This window comes from Ambystoma mexicanum, chromosome 3q (assembly GCF_040938575.1).
Source record: "Ambystoma mexicanum isolate Mex_15411 chromosome 3q, UKY_AmexF1_1, whole genome shotgun sequence".
In the NCBI taxonomy this organism is placed as follows: Eukaryota; Metazoa; Chordata; class Amphibia; order Caudata; family Ambystomatidae; genus Ambystoma; species Ambystoma mexicanum.
In genome coordinates, this window is record NC_090926.1 from 719,276,701 (window position 1) to 719,296,605 (window position 19,905).

A 19,905-nucleotide genomic window follows, 5' to 3' on the forward strand; every position below is an offset into this window, starting at 1 on the left:
TGTGGGGGTGCCATCACTTGAATCCACAAGTGGCTAAATCCATCTCTCCACTTGCAGGAGAATATTTCTACGGGTTAAGCAGACAAGATTAGGAGGGCAGATCCAGTCAGTCATCGCTGCACTACGCATCACGTGGGTGGAGACCGCAGCTGTCCGGGTCCGACTGACGCCCCTGTGGGAGCCAGGTGAGCGTAACAGATTCTGCCTCCCATGCCGCCACCCCTTTCCGGTGCCTGCACAGATTTTACCTCCTCGACCTCCGTTGCCCATGCCTCCGGTAATTCCGGTAGCAGTGCCTACACCGCCAGCGCCTGGGCCTTCTTCAGCGGCACAACTAACGCTTGCGGACCCAGGGGCCCCTTCTAACACAGGTGACCAACAAAACACAGATGAGGAGCAGGATAGGCCTTCCTCAGCGAGGGCATTCCATGATAGGATTGCCGGGTTAGCTATTACTTGGGCATTCCTCAGCCACAAAGGGAGCTGCTGGTGTAGGGGGTACTGGCGGAAGGGCTCACCATCAAAGCAGAATCCAGATCTGGCATTGCTTTACAGAAGGATGTGGAGGCCCCTGCGAAGAAGGGATGGCTCAAGCCCCACTCTACTCAGTCAACAAATAAAAGGTTGGACGCAAAGTTCAGGTAGTTGGAGGGAGACACTCTACTCTTGTCAGTGCACCCCCAGCCACTGTCTTCAGTCATTGCAGCAGCAAGGCCAAGTCCCAGACATCCACCACGAGCACCTCAACTTCAGCTTTGCTGGGCAAGGAAGAGAAAATGCCTGAGGCCTACGGGAAGGTGGTCTTCTCGAACGCAGGACTTCACCTCAGGCAAGCCAATGCCGACGCCATCCTGTTAGCGGTTAACCAACATTTGTGGAGAGAGATAGCAGACTTCTTGCCGGATATCGCGGCTGACAAACCAGACTCTTTCAAGGCGGGCCTTGCAGAAGCGAAACACGTGGCACAGGCCATCATGTAGTCCACAGTGGCGCACATAGATACTGCGAGCAGGGCTATATGTGTGGCAACCGTCATGATAAGCACCGCATGGCTCAAGGCAACCAGATTCAATCCCGATGTTCAGGACTGGATCCTATACCTACCCTTCGAGGGCAGTGACTTGTTCCATTCCTCAACTGACGAGGGGGGGGGGGTAGACAGGGGGTGATGGCAAGGGATGTCGGAAGCCCGAAGAAACCACCAAAATCACCCATGAGTCCATGAACCGTGAGTGCCAAGCTTGACTGTGCAGGGCCCGTCTTCCCCCGACTTGGGTGCTGTGGACCTGAGTACAGCCGTCATTGAATTTTTGGGTGCTGTGGACCTGATTGCTTTTGTGGGTCTGAGGCAGATGGTTGAGAGGGGGACTGAAAAAAGCCTTTGTGCGAAGGACTTCTGGTGTTTTCGCCTATGATGGCAGGATCACCTGTCCAGTTGCCTGGACCAGCGTTCTTGGAAACCCCCAAAACCACCAAAGGATCAGCCTCAGTCTGATGGAGTGGCCCTGTGAGAAGCTCTTGGCTGCTGGCTTGATGAGAATGGTCAGGGACTTGGCTGTCTGTGAGCTGCTCTTCTTTTTATCGAGTTCCTCGTCAGTTGAGGAATGGAACGAGTCACTGCCCTCGAAGGGTAGGTATAGGATCTAGTCCTGAACATCGGGATTGAATCTGGTTGCCTTGAGCCATGCGGTCGAAAAAGCAACTTCTGTGGTGCTACCATACCAGTTAATTTCCTCCTTCTATCCATAAGATACTCCCCCATGCATTCTAACAATACCTGTTTTTCACTGAGCTTCTGATTTTTTAAAAAATATATATATATTTTTTAAACATATTTTATTGGTATTTAATCATATGAGCTTTGATTAACACGTGACAAATTAGGAATTAACAATTCGTCTTTTCATTACGTGTGGTAACATTTAACAAAACAGGGAGAAAGAAAAGAAAAAAAGGGGGGGACAACATAATAAACAAACAGTCTTCATTTGATGCTATGATGTCTTCAACTTCCGTTTGGGGGCAGGGGTGAGGGGGAGCAAAAGTTCAAATGCAGAGAATGGTCTAAATCGGGCATCTTCGTGAGTTAAGGTGAGTCTCTTTCAGAAATGATGCTGGTCTGGGCGTTCCCTTCAGGGGGGTTTGTGATCCGCAGTAAAGGGTATGTCTCTCAGTAGGACTTTACACGATTCAAGGGTGTTGTTTGGTTCATCCACTCCGGAGTTGGCCCCTTCTTGCCATGCTCTGGTCTCTGATTCGGTCCACCTTTCTAGTTCCTTAATCCAGCATTCATATCTCGGACGTCCAGGTGACTTCCAAGCCATTGCAATGGTTCTTTTTGCAAGGATGCAGGATAGGTCCATCAGCTTGGCTATGTGCTTATATTTACTCATTCTGGGGTGGGCTCCTAACAAACATTCTTTCGGATCCCATTTGTATCTGGTGATGCCAGCTGCTGTGCAGGTCTGCTTGACTTTGGACAAGAGTTGCATCATCTTAGTACAGGTCCAGAACATGTGGAGCAGGTCAGCTGCGTCAGTGCCACACCAGGGGCAATTCGGTGATGCTGTCTTGTTAAAGCTGGCCACCCTCTGTGGGGTCATATACGTCCTGTAAAGGACATTCCTTTGTATTTGCTTGAATCTGGTGTTTCTAGACGCCTCCTTGGGATAAAGTAGTATCCTTTCCCATTCTTTGTCCGTCAGTGTGATACCCAGGTCGGTTTCCCACCTTTCTTTTAGTGATGTGCTTTTGGGGTTGGGTTTGTCCATCAATCGGCTGTAGAGCCGGGACACTGGCTTCCAGCCGTCTTAGATCATGCATCTCTTGTAGAAAAGGGTCCGGACTGGATTCCTCGGGCCAGTTGTCTCATTTTCTTTGAGCAATTTGTCTGAGTCGATGATAACACAGAAATTGGCCGCTGGTGAGTCCTTCTGCCATTTGTATTGATTCAAAGTCTCTGAATTTCCCATCTTCGAACATGTCCCCCCCATGCATAGATCCCAGCTTTCTCCCAGCTTCTGGCCACCGCAAGGTCTGTTGTAGTTTTACATGCGTCCACCAGGATAGGGGTGTTGGGCGAATATGGATGGCTCAATTGCAGGGTAGAGCGGGTTCTGGTCCAGATCTGTCTGCCCAGCTTTGCAATCATGGCGGCGTCTGTTTCAGTGGGTTCCAGAGTGTCTCTTTGGTGAACAGATTGGAGGGTATCTGTCATAATAGTTCCAGCTCAGTGTTCGACTCATCCTGAAGCCATTTCGTCACGTGGCTAAGCTGTGCCGCTAAGTAATACATTTGAAAGTCAGGAAGTTGCACTCCACCTTCTTTGTGACGCAACATGAGAATTGATAGGGGTAGTTTGTGCCTGGATGGGCCCCATAGGAAGTCTCCGATTAACCTTTCCAGCTTCTTGAAGGGTGGACGGATGAAGTAGCAGATGTTTGTTAAAAAGTATAAAAAGCGAGGGAGGATTATCATTTTTGCAATGGCTGCTCTGCCCATCATTGTGAGTTGTATTTTCGACCAAAATTTCATGGATTTGCAGAGTCCTTTCATTGTTATTTCGGTGTTGTGGTCGTGTGTGAGTTCTGGAGTGCAATGTATACTGACTCCCAGATATCGGAATTCCTCAGGCTGCCATTTTATCCCCACAGCCGGCAGGTCGTCTTCTGGTAGGTCTCTGAGTCGGGCCAGTAGGAATGCACAGGATTTCGATCTGCTGAACTTGATCCCTGAGTAAAGTGCGTAGTTGTCAAGGACGTCTAGTATGATTTGTGCATTTACATGTTGGTCCTTCAGGTATAAGAGCACGTTGTCCGCGTATAGAGATATTATGGAGTAATGGATGCCCAATTTGATGCCTGTGTCAAAGAACTGCTTTCTAAGATAAATGGCGATCGGTTCCAAGCCTAAAATGTATAACATCGGTGACAATGGGCATCCCTGCCTGGTGCCTCGCTGTGTCGCCCAGGGTTTTGAGATCAGTCCTCCAGTCTTCACTCTCGCCATGGGTGAATTGTAGAGTACTTTGATCCATCTCACAAAGCCTTCTCCAAATCCAAACTCTCTCAGCACCTCAACCAGCCATTCCCAGAATATGGAATCCAAGGCCTTGATGGCATCAAGTGAAAGCACCGCGAGATCTTCGTTTCTTGTGTGGGTTTCCGCCGTGATGTGCTGAAGCCTTCTCAGGTTAGCCGTGGTATTGCGTCCGGGGATGAAGCTATTCTGGTCATCATGAATTAATGTTCCCAACACCCTTGCAAGTCTTTTGGCTAGAATAGTGGTCAGGATCTTGCTATCAAAATGTAGCATCGCTAGTGGGCGATACGAGTCGCAGTCTCTGGGTGGTTTGTTTGGCTTGAGCATGGGGATTATGATTGTCTCTTTCATGGTGTTGGGGAGAATTCCATTTTCGTATGAATCTATGAAAACCTTGTGCAGTATTGGGGTGATGGTTGCTTCGTAGGCTTTGTAAAATTCGGGTGGAAGGCCGTCGCTACCAGGAGTCTTGCAGGTGGGCAGAGACCTGATTGCTTCCGTAAAATCTTCTGTGGTGATTTCTGCGTCTAATGCCTCTCTGTTCTTCGGATAGCTTCGGGAGTCCTATTTCTTCCAGGGTGGTCTTAATTTCGTCTACGGGTATTTGCTTGTCGTGGGAGTATAGTTTGGAGTAAAACTCTGAGAAAGCGTTGTTGATATCTTGTTGTGACTTATGTGTTGTCCCATTTTCGTCGGTGATCTCTGTCGGTAGGTGTCTCGGCTGTTCGCGTTTACACAACCAGGCCAGTAGTCTGCCTGGGTTATCGGCTTCCTTATGGGCCCTGGCGGTGTTTGTTGTGAAATCAAATTTGGCCAACCTGTCCCAGGCTGTGCGGCATTCAACGCAAATTTCTTGCAGAGTCACTTCCACCTCGGGAGTGGCGTCGGAGCAGGCTTCGAGGCGCATTATTTCGGCTTATCGCTCCTCTAGCGTCGCCATCAAGTGCTTCCGGATGCCTCCTGCCCCTGATATCGCTTCTCCACGTGTCACTACCTTCATAGCCTCCCACAGCGTGCTCCAGCTTGATACAGATCCTTTGTTGGCATCAATGTAGTCCTCTAATTTGGTACCCAGTTCTTCTCTGAAGTAATGATCAGTGAGGGCTGCGATGGGCATTCTCCATGTCGGAATCGGTGGTCTGGGTCCTCTTAATTTCCATTGCATAATTAACGGCGAGTGATCAGAGATCGACCTGCCCAGGTATGCTGTGGTGTCTGCCAACTGGGTTTATTCTCTGTCGATTAAGAGATAGTCAATCCTTGTGTGGATCTTGTGTGGGGCCGAGTAGAATGAGTAACTTCTCTCGGCCGGGTGGTGTTCTCTCCAAATGTCCACCAAGTTGAGGTGTTCCAGCGTGTCATTGAGTGCTTGGGTGGCAGCGTTATGTGGTTGTTGAGGGGGTATAGATCTGTCCAAGGTTCCGTTTCTGACGCAGTTGAAGTCGCCTCCCCATATGAAGGTTCCTTCCCTGTGGTGTACCATCTTGGCGCATATTGTCTTGAGGTGTGAGGGTATTCCATGATGCGGAAAGTAGGAGTTCACCAGGCAGACTGCGGTGTGCTCGATGCTTCCCCACATTATTAAATACCTGCCTTCTCTGTCGGCCTCCGTGCCTAGCAGTTGAAATGGAACGTTCGGATTCACCCACTCGAGCATAGCTGGAGTAAGGTGCTCCTTTCTCGGTGCCTCCCCATCGTTCTGCCAGCTTGGATGAGGACTCCTCGGATAGGTGGGTCTCTTGAAGCATTGCAATCGAGATCTTCTTTCTGCAGAGATAGGATTGAATCCGATTCCTTCTTAAGTATGAGCCCATGCCGCGTACATTCCATGTCATAATTTTCAGTTGTGTTGCCATTGGGATGGAGTGGTGTGTCCTTTATATCTGCCCATTCTGATACCGTGCAGCAGCCGTTGATTCCCATCAGTGCTTTCCCGTTCTCGGCTCTTAGTTCTGATCTTATCCAAAATCTGTGGTGACTCTGCCCTCTGCCTCTTCAATTGTGGTAATGTGAAGACTGTGTAACCAGTAGAACATTTATCAAAACTGGAACTGGTGCGCCCAGCGACTGCATTTTTCTTGCGGTGCTCGGGTGCTCTCGCACCGCCAGGACCCATCCGGGTATCGGGCTTGAGCTGGGTCGGTCAGGCAACTGGCCTGTCCTGGTCTGTTCGTGGGGGGTTAAGTCCTGTGCCTGGTGCGGGGCCAAGCGAGGGCCGAATCTATTTAGCTAACTATAGTGTAGGTTACTTCCTTGGTGGCAGATTGCCTATGTTTTGCGTTGGAGTTGCGATGCAGCAAGTGTTGGTGGTTCATGTGTGCTGTTAAATGGTTTTCCCTCATTGTTGTCCTCCATCCACATATTGGCAGCTGCGCGACCCTTGAAGATGACCTTCAGCCTTGATGGATAAAGCAGCATGTATTTTAAATTTAATTGCTGGATCCTGGCCTTAATCTGCACAAATGAGTTTCTTTCCCTTTGGACCTTTGGGGTGTAGTCTGGCTAAATGGTTATTTTGGCGTTGCCACGTTCACCCTGGAGTACCTCAGGATGGTTTCACGGTCTTGGAAATTGAGTATTTTGGCAATTATCAGGCGAGGATGTGAGCCACGGGGGGGGGTTCTTTTGGAGGGACCTGTGTGCCCTTTCAACTGCGAATCCTTGTGTGAGTTTTCCTGCGCCTATTTCTTGTTGCAGTAGGGACTCTATGTATGCTGTTGGGTTCGGGCCCTCATCACCTTCCGGTACTCCCAATATTCTGATGTTGCCCCGTCTGGCCCTTCCCTCTGCCTCTTCAGCCCTCGCCTCGAGTATGGCGACCTTCCTCTCGAGGTCTACGACCTTGGCCTTCAACTCGACAGTGTTTTCAGTCGTCTCCCTTACGGTTGCTTCAGAGTTCGTCACTCTTTCTGTTAAGTTCCTGGCATCTTGGCGCACCATCTGGATATCAGATCTGAATTCATCTATCTTCGAGTCCATGAATGTGCGCAGTGATGCAATGGCTTCTAGCACTTGGGATTGACTTTCAGTGGAGTCCGCTCCCTTTGTTTGTGTGGGTTTGGGGGTGGAAGGGTGTAAGCTGGTCCAGCTCTTCATTTTGGCAGTGACAAAAGTGTCCATTGTGGCCGGTTTAGCTTTGCCCCTAGCGGCCATGGCAGTGTTTTGGTACAATGGTGCCTGGTTTATCACAGTGGCAATATTTTTCGGCTCCTGATGATGGTCAGGGCAAGGGAGCTCTAATCTGGATAGGTGTGCTGGGATTGGTCAGTGGCAGTCTCTAGGTGGAGCGAGGGCTAACCTTATGGCCCGCTTCGCCCAGAATACCTAGTTTCAAGTGCGCCAAATGTCTATCCAGCTCCTTGGTGTGGCCTGGGTAGTTCCAATAATGGGGGGACTAATGCTTCCTTATCTCCAGTAGGAGTTAACGTCCTCCACCTCCTGTTCGGATCCGGGGAGGGCTTTATGCGCCAAGGTGGTGTGCGTCAGTGCTCTGAGTTGTAGGGCAGCCACTGTGGCCCCGCTATTAGCTTGCACGTCCCCCCTCTCTCCTCACCTCTGGTTTTTCAGGTCCCCTCCCCACTAAGGTCCGCTGGATCGGGGGCCAGGCGGGAAGGCAAGGCGCCCTTGTTTTCTGTAACCCGGCTTGTTGGTTCTCCTTCCGTTCCGGAGATGTTCGCCAGCACGGGTCTCTCCTTCGGCGGGTGCGGGCGTTCGGAGATTTAATTTCAGACTAAGGTGTTGAATGATTGCTCTCGGCGTTTCCCAGCCTCTATCGTGCTCTCAGATGCTGCAGGCGGGGCACTCTTCCCTCTGCTGGGGCGGGCTCTGTGCTACGCAGCTCACCGGGGTTAAGGTACCCGGTATTGATCTGCGCCTCGTTGCGTAGGAGAGATTCACACGGGCGCCCTCCCCTCTGTCACTCGCCGTGTAAGCTCACTGTGGCGGCGGCATCCAACATTTGCGTTCCGACCGTCATTGGCATCGGGGGACGGTGCTGTCTCGAGTGCGGGTGGAGGCTGTTGTGCGTGTCCGCTGCGATGAGGGCTGTCGGCATCTTCGTCCCGCTCGGCGATAGTGTCAGGGGACGGCGGGGGGAGACTGATTCAAACGCGGTCTCCCGCGTTCCTCTATTCCGATTAACTTGGTAATTTGTTGGCCCCTGCTGGGGATTGCTTCTTCTACCGTCGTGGCTGCTTTTTTCAGTCGCTGGAGCGTGCAAAGCCAGCCTAAAAGGATCCAGATGCAGCGTCTCGGCCGGAGCTCGGCTACTCAGCCTCCGTTCACCATCAGCTCCAGGCCACGCCCCCACCGAGCTTCTGATAGTTGCACATTGCATTCAGCATGGATCCCTCGTCATTTCCTTCAATGTACATTTCTGCCCATTCTTTAAGCTCCTCTCTCCTTGCTCTGCTAACCGTACTAGGCATTACTCTAGTGCTTCCTCTCTGTGCAGGCCCCGCCTCCGTGGCACTGTCTCCTAAGGCAGCTGCTAATTCCTGCTCTGTCGGCAGTGGGGGAAATTGTATCACGTGCGCAGGGGGAGACGGTGCAGTTGGAACAACAGGGATGGGGGGTGGCAACTGAGGTGGAGCAATGGGTACTGATGCAATTATGTCAATCTTACTTTGAGGGCGTTCTTGTCTTTTTTCATTCAAAATCTTATTTATTTATTCATCTGATGCATGCAATTCTTGTTGTGGATATATCTTTTGTATGTCTAATTGGATACTGCTATCCCCTCTTCTGATATCCTCATCCCATTTTCTCTCTTCTAATTCTATCACTTTCTCCGTGTTTGATTTATGCCTGCGCGCATGTTTCTCCCTACTTTTTTAAACAGAGGTTAACTTCTTTCCTCCAGTCTCTTATGACGTCAAATGTCGCGGGGTGTGCTTTCTTGCGCAGCAATACTGATTCTAAGTGCTCTATTCGGACCATCTGAAAAGTACCGTCTTTCGGCCACTGCAAATCTACTACATGTCTGGTCTGCCTATGCCAAATTTGATTAAACATTATTGCTCCTATTCCATATTTCACATACATCTCAAATGCTGGCGACCCTATGGGCGGCGCAGCCTGGCCAGTTTCTAAAGATTGTCTACCACAGTGGAAAAATCCCACTAGACAGGAAGACAATTTCCCAGGCATGTTTATCTTCTTCGTACCTTACCCTGGGCGTTTGATCTTGCAAGAGCAACCCTCAACCAATATCAGGACTGTTAAGAATCGGGGCACGACTCACCTGATCAATCAATTCGTCTCTCAAGAATCGTTCTGACTGTGTATCTGGCTCAATCTGCCTCATTTCGGGACCCTCGCCTTCTTTGCTCTCTGGCCGCTGCTCGTCGATCAGGGACCGGTTGTGTACAGATCTGCAAAGGAGTCTCATTACTTTCACAGGGGCGCACCAAACACCTTTCGATCCCGGTTAGACGGCCTCGTCCTCGATTCGTTTTCGCCTTCTTCAAATGCAAACGTACATGATGGAGCAAATGGGGGAGGGTGCCATTTTGCCAGGCCCTGAAGACCCTCACGTATGGAAACAAGGCACAATAACTATGCACCCAGGGATACGGCAGACACGAGGATTGATTTCCAAGTACTAGGGTTTATTGCAAAGCAAATAGTCTGTCGGCCGACTGGGTCTAACGTCTCGCAACGTGTGTCACCCAGACTTTGTGAGACGCAAGAGAGCAAGCGTTCTACGACAGTATAGTATATATACGAAAAGACAATTGTACAATCATTTTGTGACACATCAAAACACCCATAATGTATCTTCTTGAGCTAGGGTTCGGTAATTGACAATTATGACAAATATGACACATTATGACACGTTTCTTTCTTAATCTATATTACTTGGTTTGGCAACTGTTGCAACTTGCAGTAAGCAGACATGGTTCTTTGTTATGGAGAACACAAAGCACTTGTTTAGCGAGCAAACTGTGTTCGTATTAGAGACACATTCCAAAACATGCTATTTTCTAGCTTTTATTTGTGAACTAGCGGTCAGCCTGATCTAAAGAGGGCCCCGAAAGGGGGGCCGATAGGAAAGTATAATTCATGCCTTAACGGCCTGTTTCTACAGTTTCAGCGAGACCGGCTGGCACCTGGCTTGGTGATTAAATGCCTCTACTCGCCTTCAAGGACTCGTGAGGGAGGAAAACAATGTATTTCTTTACTGCTTGGCATTTCTGTCTGGGCCGGTCTCTCAACATGTAACTTGTGGCCTTGCTTCGTGTTGGAGAAGAACAAAATAAAATACATTGTGCAAAGTGTTTGAACAGAAAGACAAGGAAGGCAAATGGTGGATCTAATGCACAAAATGGACGCTCTATGGTTATGCTGACGATTCTGTATTGGCGATGTAGGGCATATGATGCGATTGGTTTTCGGCCAACATAATATACCATCTATGCTTTGGTAGGGTAATTCCTAGACTCAGAAGGACCGCATGGTTCAAGGCAACCAGATTCAATCCCGATGTTGAGGACTGGATCCTATACCTACCCTTCGAGGGCAGTGACTTGTTCCATTCCTCAACTGACGAGGAACTCGATAAAAAGAAGAGCAGCTCACAGACAGCTAAGTCCCTGACCATTCTCATCAAGCCAGCAGCCAAGAGCTTCTCACAGGGCCACTCCATCAGACTGAGGCTGATCCTTTGGTGGTTTTGGGGGTTTCCAAGATCGCTGGTCCAGGCAACTGGTCAGGTAACCCTGCCATCATAGGTGAAAACACCAGAAGTCCTTCGCACAAGGGCTTTTTTCAGTCAACTTGAACTCGGCGCCAAAGGTATTCACAAGACAGATGGAGTGGTGGGGGCAGGATGCGAACCTCATGGTGGGCTGACCAATCAGACTGTCTCAGACAGATCATACTATGACTATGGACTCCTCCCTCCAGGGGTGGGGTGTTACCCTGGGGACTCATTCAGTTGTACTGTCTCTGGTCCAGGACCAACCACAAAACAACATCAATTGGCTGGAATTGATGGCCATTTGGCTTGTACTCGAGGCATTCCTGCCTTTGATCGGTAGCAGTACGGTTTGCATTTATACCGACAACTCTATCTGCATTTAGTACATAAACAATCGGGGGCACAAGAAACCCCCCCCCCACACTCACCAAATGCAGACTGTCCTTAGTATCTGGAACTGGGCGATCGAGCATGACATCTGGATATCAGCGGTGCATCTGCCAGGAGAATCGAACCTTGAAGCAGACAGACTGTCGGATGGGCTCTGACAATTAGGAGTGGCAGCTGAACACGAGAGTCCTACAGCAGTTGGGGGTCACCTGATCACAGACCTGTTTGCGACGGAGAGCAAATGCACTTTTCAGCAGTTCGCCTTCTGGGGGTAACGGGGCACGGCTCCCTCGTGCATGCGCTTCAGATCCCCTGGGATGGGATGCGGGCGTACACTTCTTCCTCCTACCCCACTCATCCACAAGGTTGTTTGCAAGATCGGACAATCCTGGCAGCTGCATCTCATCCTCATAGCACCGCAGTGGCAGGCCAGGCCTAGGTTCTCAGACCTATGGCAGCTGTCAGCCCAACCAGAAGTTGGGGAGGGGCCCGCTCCTGGTGCAGTATGGGGGGTGGGGCAGTGATTCACGCTTGCCCGGAGAGGCTAGCCCTGGCAGCCTGGTACCTAAGCAGCTAACTCTGCAACATCTCCAGCTGTCCCAAGACAATCTAGAAATCATCCGGTAGTCAGGCTACTCGAAAGCTGTACAAGAGCAAATGGACCAGGTTCTGCTTCTGGTCCCAGGAGATCGTAGTGTACTGCATCAGCTGTTGTTTTTCTTTGTGTACTTAGTCAGATCAGGGGTCCAGGTCGACACCTGCAGAACATACCTGGCGGCCATTGGCGCATACAAGAACTCAGACAGGTTAACTTTTTCCTTAGCTAATCCAGTGGTGAAGAGGCATCTAACGGGGTTGACCAGACTTTACCCGCCTGTCAGACACCCGTACCCAGTCTGGGATCTTAACGTTAATCTTAGCGACCTTGCACACAAACTATTTCAGCCCATGGCCAGAGTGGACATCAAATTGGTCACGCTCAAAACAGCGCTACTAATGACTTATTTCAGCTCGCAGAGTTAGTGAGATTCAGGCTGTGGTGGCTTCCGAGCCCTACACTGTTTCATCAGGACAAGGTTGTGCTCCACACGCACATCAGGTTCCTACAAAAAGTGGTCTCTCGCCACGTTATCAAAGAGATTGTGCTCCCCACTTTCTTTCCAAGTCCCAAGGAAGAAGCCGAAAAGGCTCTCTGCGGTTTAGACGTCAGAAGAACTTAAAATTTCTATTGCGACAGGATCAAGGCCTTTCGCAAGACAGGTGCCTTATTCATCACATTTGGAGGCTCAAGTCTGGACAATAAGTGTCCAAGGCATCAATAGCCAGGTGGATGACTGCTGCCATGCAAGAGGCATGCAAGGCTCAGCGCAAGGAGTCTCCAAGGGGCATTCACGCTCACGCTATAAGTGCCAAGGCGGCGGCTGTTGCCTTCCAACCTCACGGACCGTGGCAAGTAATTAGCAGAGCTGTGACATGGGCCACTCCATCGCCCTTCTGCAAACACTGTCTGGATACCAGCACCAGGGCTGACGTGTTTGTAATCTGATTGCATAGCTTATCAAGCTCTCCTCCCAGGGTGTTTTCATCAGTTGTTGTGGCCCATACAGGATGGAGGAAAGGGGATGGGACGTAGGAGTAATTGTTACTCACTAGCGTGACTAACGTACTCCTAGTCCATAGTCCCCTTTCCTCCATACGTCCCATCATCCTTCCTCCTAAAATAAGAGCAGCGAGGTTGAGCAGTTCAATACAGCTGACGCATCAAAGGGGACTGGGGCGGACAGGGTTACGCATATACATTCAAAGGGAAAGTGTTCTTTTTCTGGTGAAAAAAAAGGTTTGGTGCCCGGCCCTAGCGAGGGACACCCATATAGGATGGAGAAAAGAGGACTATGGAGGACTAGGAGTATGTTAGTCACTCCGGTGAGTAAACATTTTGTGTTCATCGGTGACCCTTCTGTGCATTAACGGGGCTGTGAACACAGCCTGTGGGTAGAAATAATGCAAATGTTGGTAGAATACGTCCACTGCCACCGGCCATTCTGGTATGGTTGTCATTGTACTAGAAATGTTACCGGACAGTCAGAAAGGGGATACAGTGTAACCTCTCAACACTGCACATAAGGTGGGGTGTGCTGATTTCACAATGGAAAATGTAGAAGGGATAAAAGGTATCCCTCTACCCTTGGGAACCGTAGTTCACACAAGGGAAACAAAAGAAAATACAAAGGGAAGCCCAAAGGGCTCCCAGCAGCACCGCACAAAAGGTGCTGTGCTACCAAGTAAGTTACCGATGCCTTATAAAATGTGGAGGAAAACATGACTCCATAAAAGTAGTACATAAATAATGAACCAGGGTTCTGAAAAACACAGTAAAAGATGAGTGAGTGGGGAAAAAGGTTCACACTTACTCAGGAGAACAAACCAAAAAATGCACTAGTCCAGCAAAAAGTGCTGGGGATCTCACGGTTGGAGATTTGGCATAGAAATGAAAAATCTACCCAACACTGTCCTTAGATCCCTTACAATTAAATAGATAATTTATTACAGTTTCCTTAAACACTTTATATAAAATGTAAGACCACATGAATACAGACTACAAAAACATAGTGCAACAATTCAAACTCGAACCCCTAAACCAATTAGCAAACAATTTTCATCAAGCACAGATAGCCTTTGTTCCCTACATGTTTGTCGTTGATGCATTTAATTACTAGGCCTTCTTATGGGCAACTCTTTATTTTTATCAGCTTTCTTCAGCTTTCTTTTTACGGTCGCACCATGGGCCTCATGTGTGTTCCTGGATTTTTAAACAGCTTTGTGTTGTCTTAATACTGCAGATGCTTCAGTTGTCCATACTTCTTTATCTTATGATTATCTGTTAATAGGATAGGCTAAACAGTCAAATACACCATGCGTGGAACAAGGGCTATTGCTTACCAAAATGGGATGAAGTCTGAATTTGTGAATGATGAAAATTGTTGGTTAATCGGTCTAAGGGTCTGAATTGGAATCCATTTATTTTGTAGTCTTATGGGGGGGTGCTTGATCCCATTTATTACAGTAACATGGCTACTGAGCTCTGTGTTGCTTTTTCTGAAAGCAATTCTTGAATTGTGCCAACAGTAGCCCATTTTTGTATGCATAATCAGCTTTGAGTCTAATACTGCATGCTGTTTTATATTATTATTTAAGAACAAGTTTTCTCTCTTAATTAAATGTGTTCTGAGATCCGATGAGTAGAGGTATTTAGCATTTACGAATTCAATGAAGATGCCCATGATGTGGAACTTGGATTATATGTAACTAAAATGTTCATAGGGCTACTTCGTCTTCTAACTAATGATAAAACATTTAGCCACTGATCTATCAGTTGTACATATAATGTACGCTCTGTTTTGCCATTGATTTTCTGTAAAGATATTATATGGGAAAAGTATGCCCTGTTTTCTTTACAGCTATTTTATTAAATAAGGACGAGTTGGTAGAAACAAATGTAATTTCTTCGGATTGATTTCTACATTCTGTAATTTTATAACTGACATATTGATGTTTGATTACTACAACACTCCCTCTTTTATAGCTTAGTTGTGGTATTTTCTCTGTGTAGTATTTCTGTACTGCTGAATTGTCTTGTACAATGTTTTTCAGTCATAAAAAATAATGTGATGCATATCAGCATTTGCTGCTTGGGGATGAAAACTCATAACTTAGTATGTTATGCTTATAAGTGATTGGCAAAGCTGTCTCCTTTCGCAGGTATCTCAACATACAAAAATATTGTTTTTGTGTACCAATGTGATAGGGTTGGGAATTGTATTCTGTACAAATATCAACAGCAATCCTTGTATAACTCCCCAAATGCCAAACATACCAGCATATCAGTGTGGCCCGAATTGCACCTTACCTTTGTGATAGACATTTCTGATGTACTGCCAACAACAGAGCAGCTGCGTTTCTGAACTGTATGTGCTATCCTGTAATCTCTCTCCATAGGTGCTATCCCAGGAGGCCTCACCATTGGCCCTCCTATGAAGTCTTCTATGGATGACTCCTACGGTAGATATGACCTAATCCAAAGTAACGATTCGCCATCCAGTCCTCCGGGGGCTGCTCCTGACAGCTGGTCTCGTGCCAAATCAGATACTGAGAAAATATCCAACGGCTCCAGCATCAGTTGGCCTCCAGGTGAGAAGGGTGAAAACCTTCTGTGCTATTTTACTTGTGGCAAAAGTGCGTTATAGTGGCTTTTAAAAGGAAACAATCAGTGTGTGGGTGATGTGTTTTTGACTTGTCTCTTTTCCATTTCGAGGACACAGAGCCCCACTGAGGGTTGGTCCAGGTTTTCTTCAATAGCGGGTTTGCTGTCATTGGCACAGCAGAATTTCTTCACTAGGTCCTCCTAGTTGCCCAGGAAGTTGTTGATGCAGATGCAATGCCCTTTCAATTTCTCTCTCCCTCAGTTACAATTGTTTTAATGAGGCTTTGAGTGAATGCCATGATTACAGTTGGCCTTCAGGTAACAAAGGCTATTTTAGTAGCAGTCCACAATCAAAAGGAAGATCACCAGAAATTAAAAAGACAAAGATGTTGGAGATCCTGAGTTTTAGTACAACATTGTTCTCTGGCATTGGATATTGTTTCGATTCACCTGCTTGGAATCCTTCCCTGTCATCAGCCTGGGAATCCTTGATATGCATCTTCCACTTTTAGGGACATTTGCGCCGTACCAATGAGGTGGTTAGCCTTAAACCCCTTCCTTGCAGGCTATCTCAAGATTTTTAATTGTTCGGCAGATCGGGTAAACCCTTTAACTTCTCTTGTTAAGTAATTAATTCCTGCAGAAGACACTCAAGGACTGATGATGCAGTGGGCTCCAGCTTTTCTTTAGTTTGAGAGTTGTAGCCTCATCTGGAGATGTCAATACATTAGGACTGCCCTGCGACCTTGAGATCGGAGCATGATCCTTTGAGCCAACAGCAGAAAAAAGGCACTCTGAGAAGAGGGGAAAAGGAAGATTTAATGAGCAGGTACAGTCAGTCTGCCCCACAAAACACACAGGTTAGGGTGGGGGAAAATCCTGCAAAATGTAGGCCTCATGCAGTGGTTAAAAATGATTTTACCACTCCTTTCAGTGTCTGTGATAAGCCACAGATGATGATCTCTGTTGGAGGGCAACATCCACAAGGTTCAACATTTCTGGGAGCTATTTCGCTACTGCTTCTATGTATATAGTGCCTAGTTAGCATGGCATCAACAGCTACCAGGAGCTACTTTTGTCACCAGAGGAAAACTGGTGCCATACAAACATATCGGTTAAATTAAACTTTGTTTTGGGAATATGTATAAAGAAATATTTAAAGCATTATGGATTGCAAATAATGGACAAGTTAAAGTTGGCATCTCACATGAAGGTTAGATTTGCAGCACGCTATGTATTGGATCCTAGTTCTGTAGCAGCTTCTCCTACCTAGTAGGCGATGCCCGAAAACAGGTGGTAGTATTAGCTCCTGCTCATGAAATCTGCTATTCGACCACTGGTCTATCTATAGCCATGGCTTCCAAATAGTTCACGCCAATGAAGCCCCCCTTAACAGGGGAGCAACGGGTGATGTCCAAGTCCACAAAGGCTTCTTCACTGATGATACTTTTGGCAAAGACGACATAAACGGGAAATGCTCTGTCAACGATATGTTCTCAACTGTCTACAGATCTGCCAATAGGGAACGTATTATCAAGCTGCCTGTAACATCACCTATCGGGCAATCGTGGTTAAGGAACCTTTCAATCAGGTGGTTGACAACAGAAGAACCAGTAAGACAGAAGTACTGCTCTGAGCACAAGACTTCCACTCCTCTAGCACCTACCAAATACCTTTGACTGGGTCCTGTCCATGGTGGAAACCTCCACCATGATACAAACAGTGGCCCATATATCACCAATAAAGGGAATGCCTGCAGTGTCAGATTCATAATCTTGGGAGACATTGTGTTTGATTCAACAGCGAACTCTTGAACTTGCCCCTAGGGCAAAGTCATAATGTGGAACTCCCTCTTACAGAGCGGAGTAACCAGGCATCCATGTTCATGAGATATTCAGAGCATAGTGGCTGAGTTTGAGAGGAGAAACCAAGGATGCCTTCCAGGCCTGATAAACCTACAAGAGCAAATGTGATAACACATATGACACTGGATTAGAGTGATGTATTGACCTCTGAGAAGGAGATGGTCACATTTGCTGGAAGGCACCTAACAAGTTCCACAAGCCTTTGAGAAAATTCTACACTAGTCCTATTAATGAGAGAGTCAATGACCTGGACGAGTGGGAGATCCTCTTGGGTCACTTTCAGTAGAAGAATAAACCCAATGCAGAAGGGTCACTATGTCTCTGAAGGTCTCTCTCCCCTGAAGACGGATAGATTTCCCTTTAAGGAAGGAGATGGGAGCAATGTCCGCTCCAAGCAAGGGAAGAAGACCTCCAGTACCCTCCTCATCACCAATCAATGGCATCATAAAATTTAATTTAATGCTTTCAAAGGCATATGCCCACTTTAATCTGCAAGCACCTAAGAAAGATAAGTCATTCTTGGATGACCAGAGAGGGCATCACCACTATTTTAATTGGATTCCTTCCTTCCGCATATTCCTCATATTAGATATTCTATTGCTTGCACCTGCTGTATTTGTAACCTATTTCGGCCCCTCAGGGCTACAGCTCTGCCCCACACTGTTGCCCGCTTAGATGCTGGCGGTATAGTCAGGGCCAGTATATCAAGCTGCTGCAACCCAGGACCTCTGTTCTTTGTGTCTACGTACCAGTATGCTTCTGGAACGCCACCTGGATTTTTCTAGCTTGCTGCTCCGACTGCAGAAGGCAAATGTCTGTGTCTGACTCCTACACAGCATGTTTTATTTTGCCTTCAGGAGGACCACAGTACGACGGATTGTGGTTCCTGACAGTTTATGCACTCAAAGGCCCTCAGTGAGTGTGCCATAAAACTCTTTACTTACTTGGAAGGTGTACACGTTCCACCTTTGTCCAAGTCCCCTGGTTCAGAGCCAAAGGAGGTTTGGTTGATGAACTGGAAAATTCTCCAATCTAGAAGGACAAAAATAAGAGGTCCCACTCTTACCAGTGACTCTTTCAGGCATCCCTCTTCTTCGTCTTCCAGGAAGCAGAGTCTTCACTTGCGCTCCAGGGATAGTTGAGAGGATGGCCACCTGCTGCGAATGTACAGTTCCCCACTAAGTTCTATATTTTGGAGGTGTATGAGGCTTTCCGGCAGCAGATGCTTGAATTCTTTTCTACGGTCCCAGTGACAGTTGCACTGCTCACCATTCAATATGATGCCTGCTCTGGCAGCTTCTTGCACCAAAGCAGAATGCTATGCCTCAGTTAAGGCTCTGCCCAGGGTCACTGCGTACGGCTCTGCCTTCTGTCACCAAAGCATCGACATCTCCTCCTTCCTTCTCTCCGCTGATCAGCGCGGAGACTCATAGGAATACACCATTCTTTCAGTGGGGGCGAGGGGGCAATTTCTTTCAAAGATGACTGATCTTTGATGAAATGGGGATGTTATCTCTTGTTTTCTGGAACCACTTCACTCTGGTTGAGCCGAGGACTTCACCAAGGTGTTTTGATGAAGGGGGATCTACTAGACAGAACGATAGTCATTTGAACAAATATCAATAACTGGATATTCTTTCAGCGCCAATGCATGGCAGTCCCCAGTTTTCAGTTCAGAGGACCATTGCCAATATTATGGAGACTTTGGTTTTATCTGATCCTACTAAGCCAAGAGTCCAGTATGACTCCTCGGACATTTTTTTACAAGGGTTCTCCACGGGAGACACTTTTGACATTCAACCCAGTGGTGTTTACTCCTGTTTTGGTGGCCTGGGAGAAGCTGCTATTTGTCACTGCAGTGGATTGTGACCTTGCCAAAAAGCATCAACTCACCCTCTCTGTTTAATGTTCTCTCAACACACCCCTCATAGATTAGTGATGCCAGGTCGAACAGCTTTGAAGAAAACCATGTGCTTCCCGCTCATTGCCCTCCTGACCGGGAGAGCTGTTAGGGAGAATTCTCTGTTTAGGCTGATTTTCCTAACCTAGTGAGTCCCCCAGCAGCTTTGCTGGATTTTTGGGGTTTATTTTTTTCTCCTGCCAAGAGTGAGACTCTTTTACCCTCACTATTGGACATGATTTGAGTGTGTTTCTTTCACTCTAGATGTGTTTAATGGGCTATGGGGTCTTTTACTCCTTAGGGCTTCATGTGATGTGTGTTACACAGTACCCTCAGTGCAGTAACACAGTGGTGTCATAGTGACTCCCCAGTATAGACTCCATACCCTGGGACTGACTACTGTCTCCCAGGGTCTGTAAAGTCGCCATTGACTTTACTAGTCTTAAATTCTGAACAGAACCAGTACAAACCATCATATTGTGGACGTACTGGCTGGGGCAATTCGATTGTTGTTAGTCGAGTCTGTTAGTCGATCTGTTAGTCGAGGGGGCACATCTCCGTCCCCCCTGATCGAGTTTTGCCTGGTGGCAGTGGATACTACTTTTTATATTCAACCGCGAATATTCCTCTATGGGATTTTCCCATTGTTCGAGGCTACTATCTTTATTTAATTACGATAGCCTCGAACATACCGCCGGTTTATTTAATTAATATTAATTCTCTGGTTAGTATTTTTTGCCAAAACTCGGTTCTAAAATGGCGTTTGTGTTCCCTTCTGTGACTCCAACCCAAGTCGAGCCCTTTGTTC

At 47.6% G+C, this 19,905-nt stretch overlaps 1 protein-coding gene across 11 annotated transcripts in view; it reads left to right on the plus strand.

Annotated features, from left to right (window-relative positions):
• Positions 1–19,905, plus strand: part of TNRC6C (trinucleotide repeat containing adaptor 6C) — a 1,467,646-nt gene that overhangs the window by 1,088,978 nt on the left and 358,763 nt on the right. For all 11 annotated transcript variants that reach the window (XM_069654647.1, XM_069654638.1, XM_069654641.1 and 8 more), the window contains one exon: positions 15,128–15,319. In XM_069654647.1, the coding sequence (XP_069510748.1) occupies positions 15,128–15,319 (192 nt within the window). The remainder of the gene's footprint in view (positions 1–15,127; positions 15,320–19,905) is intronic.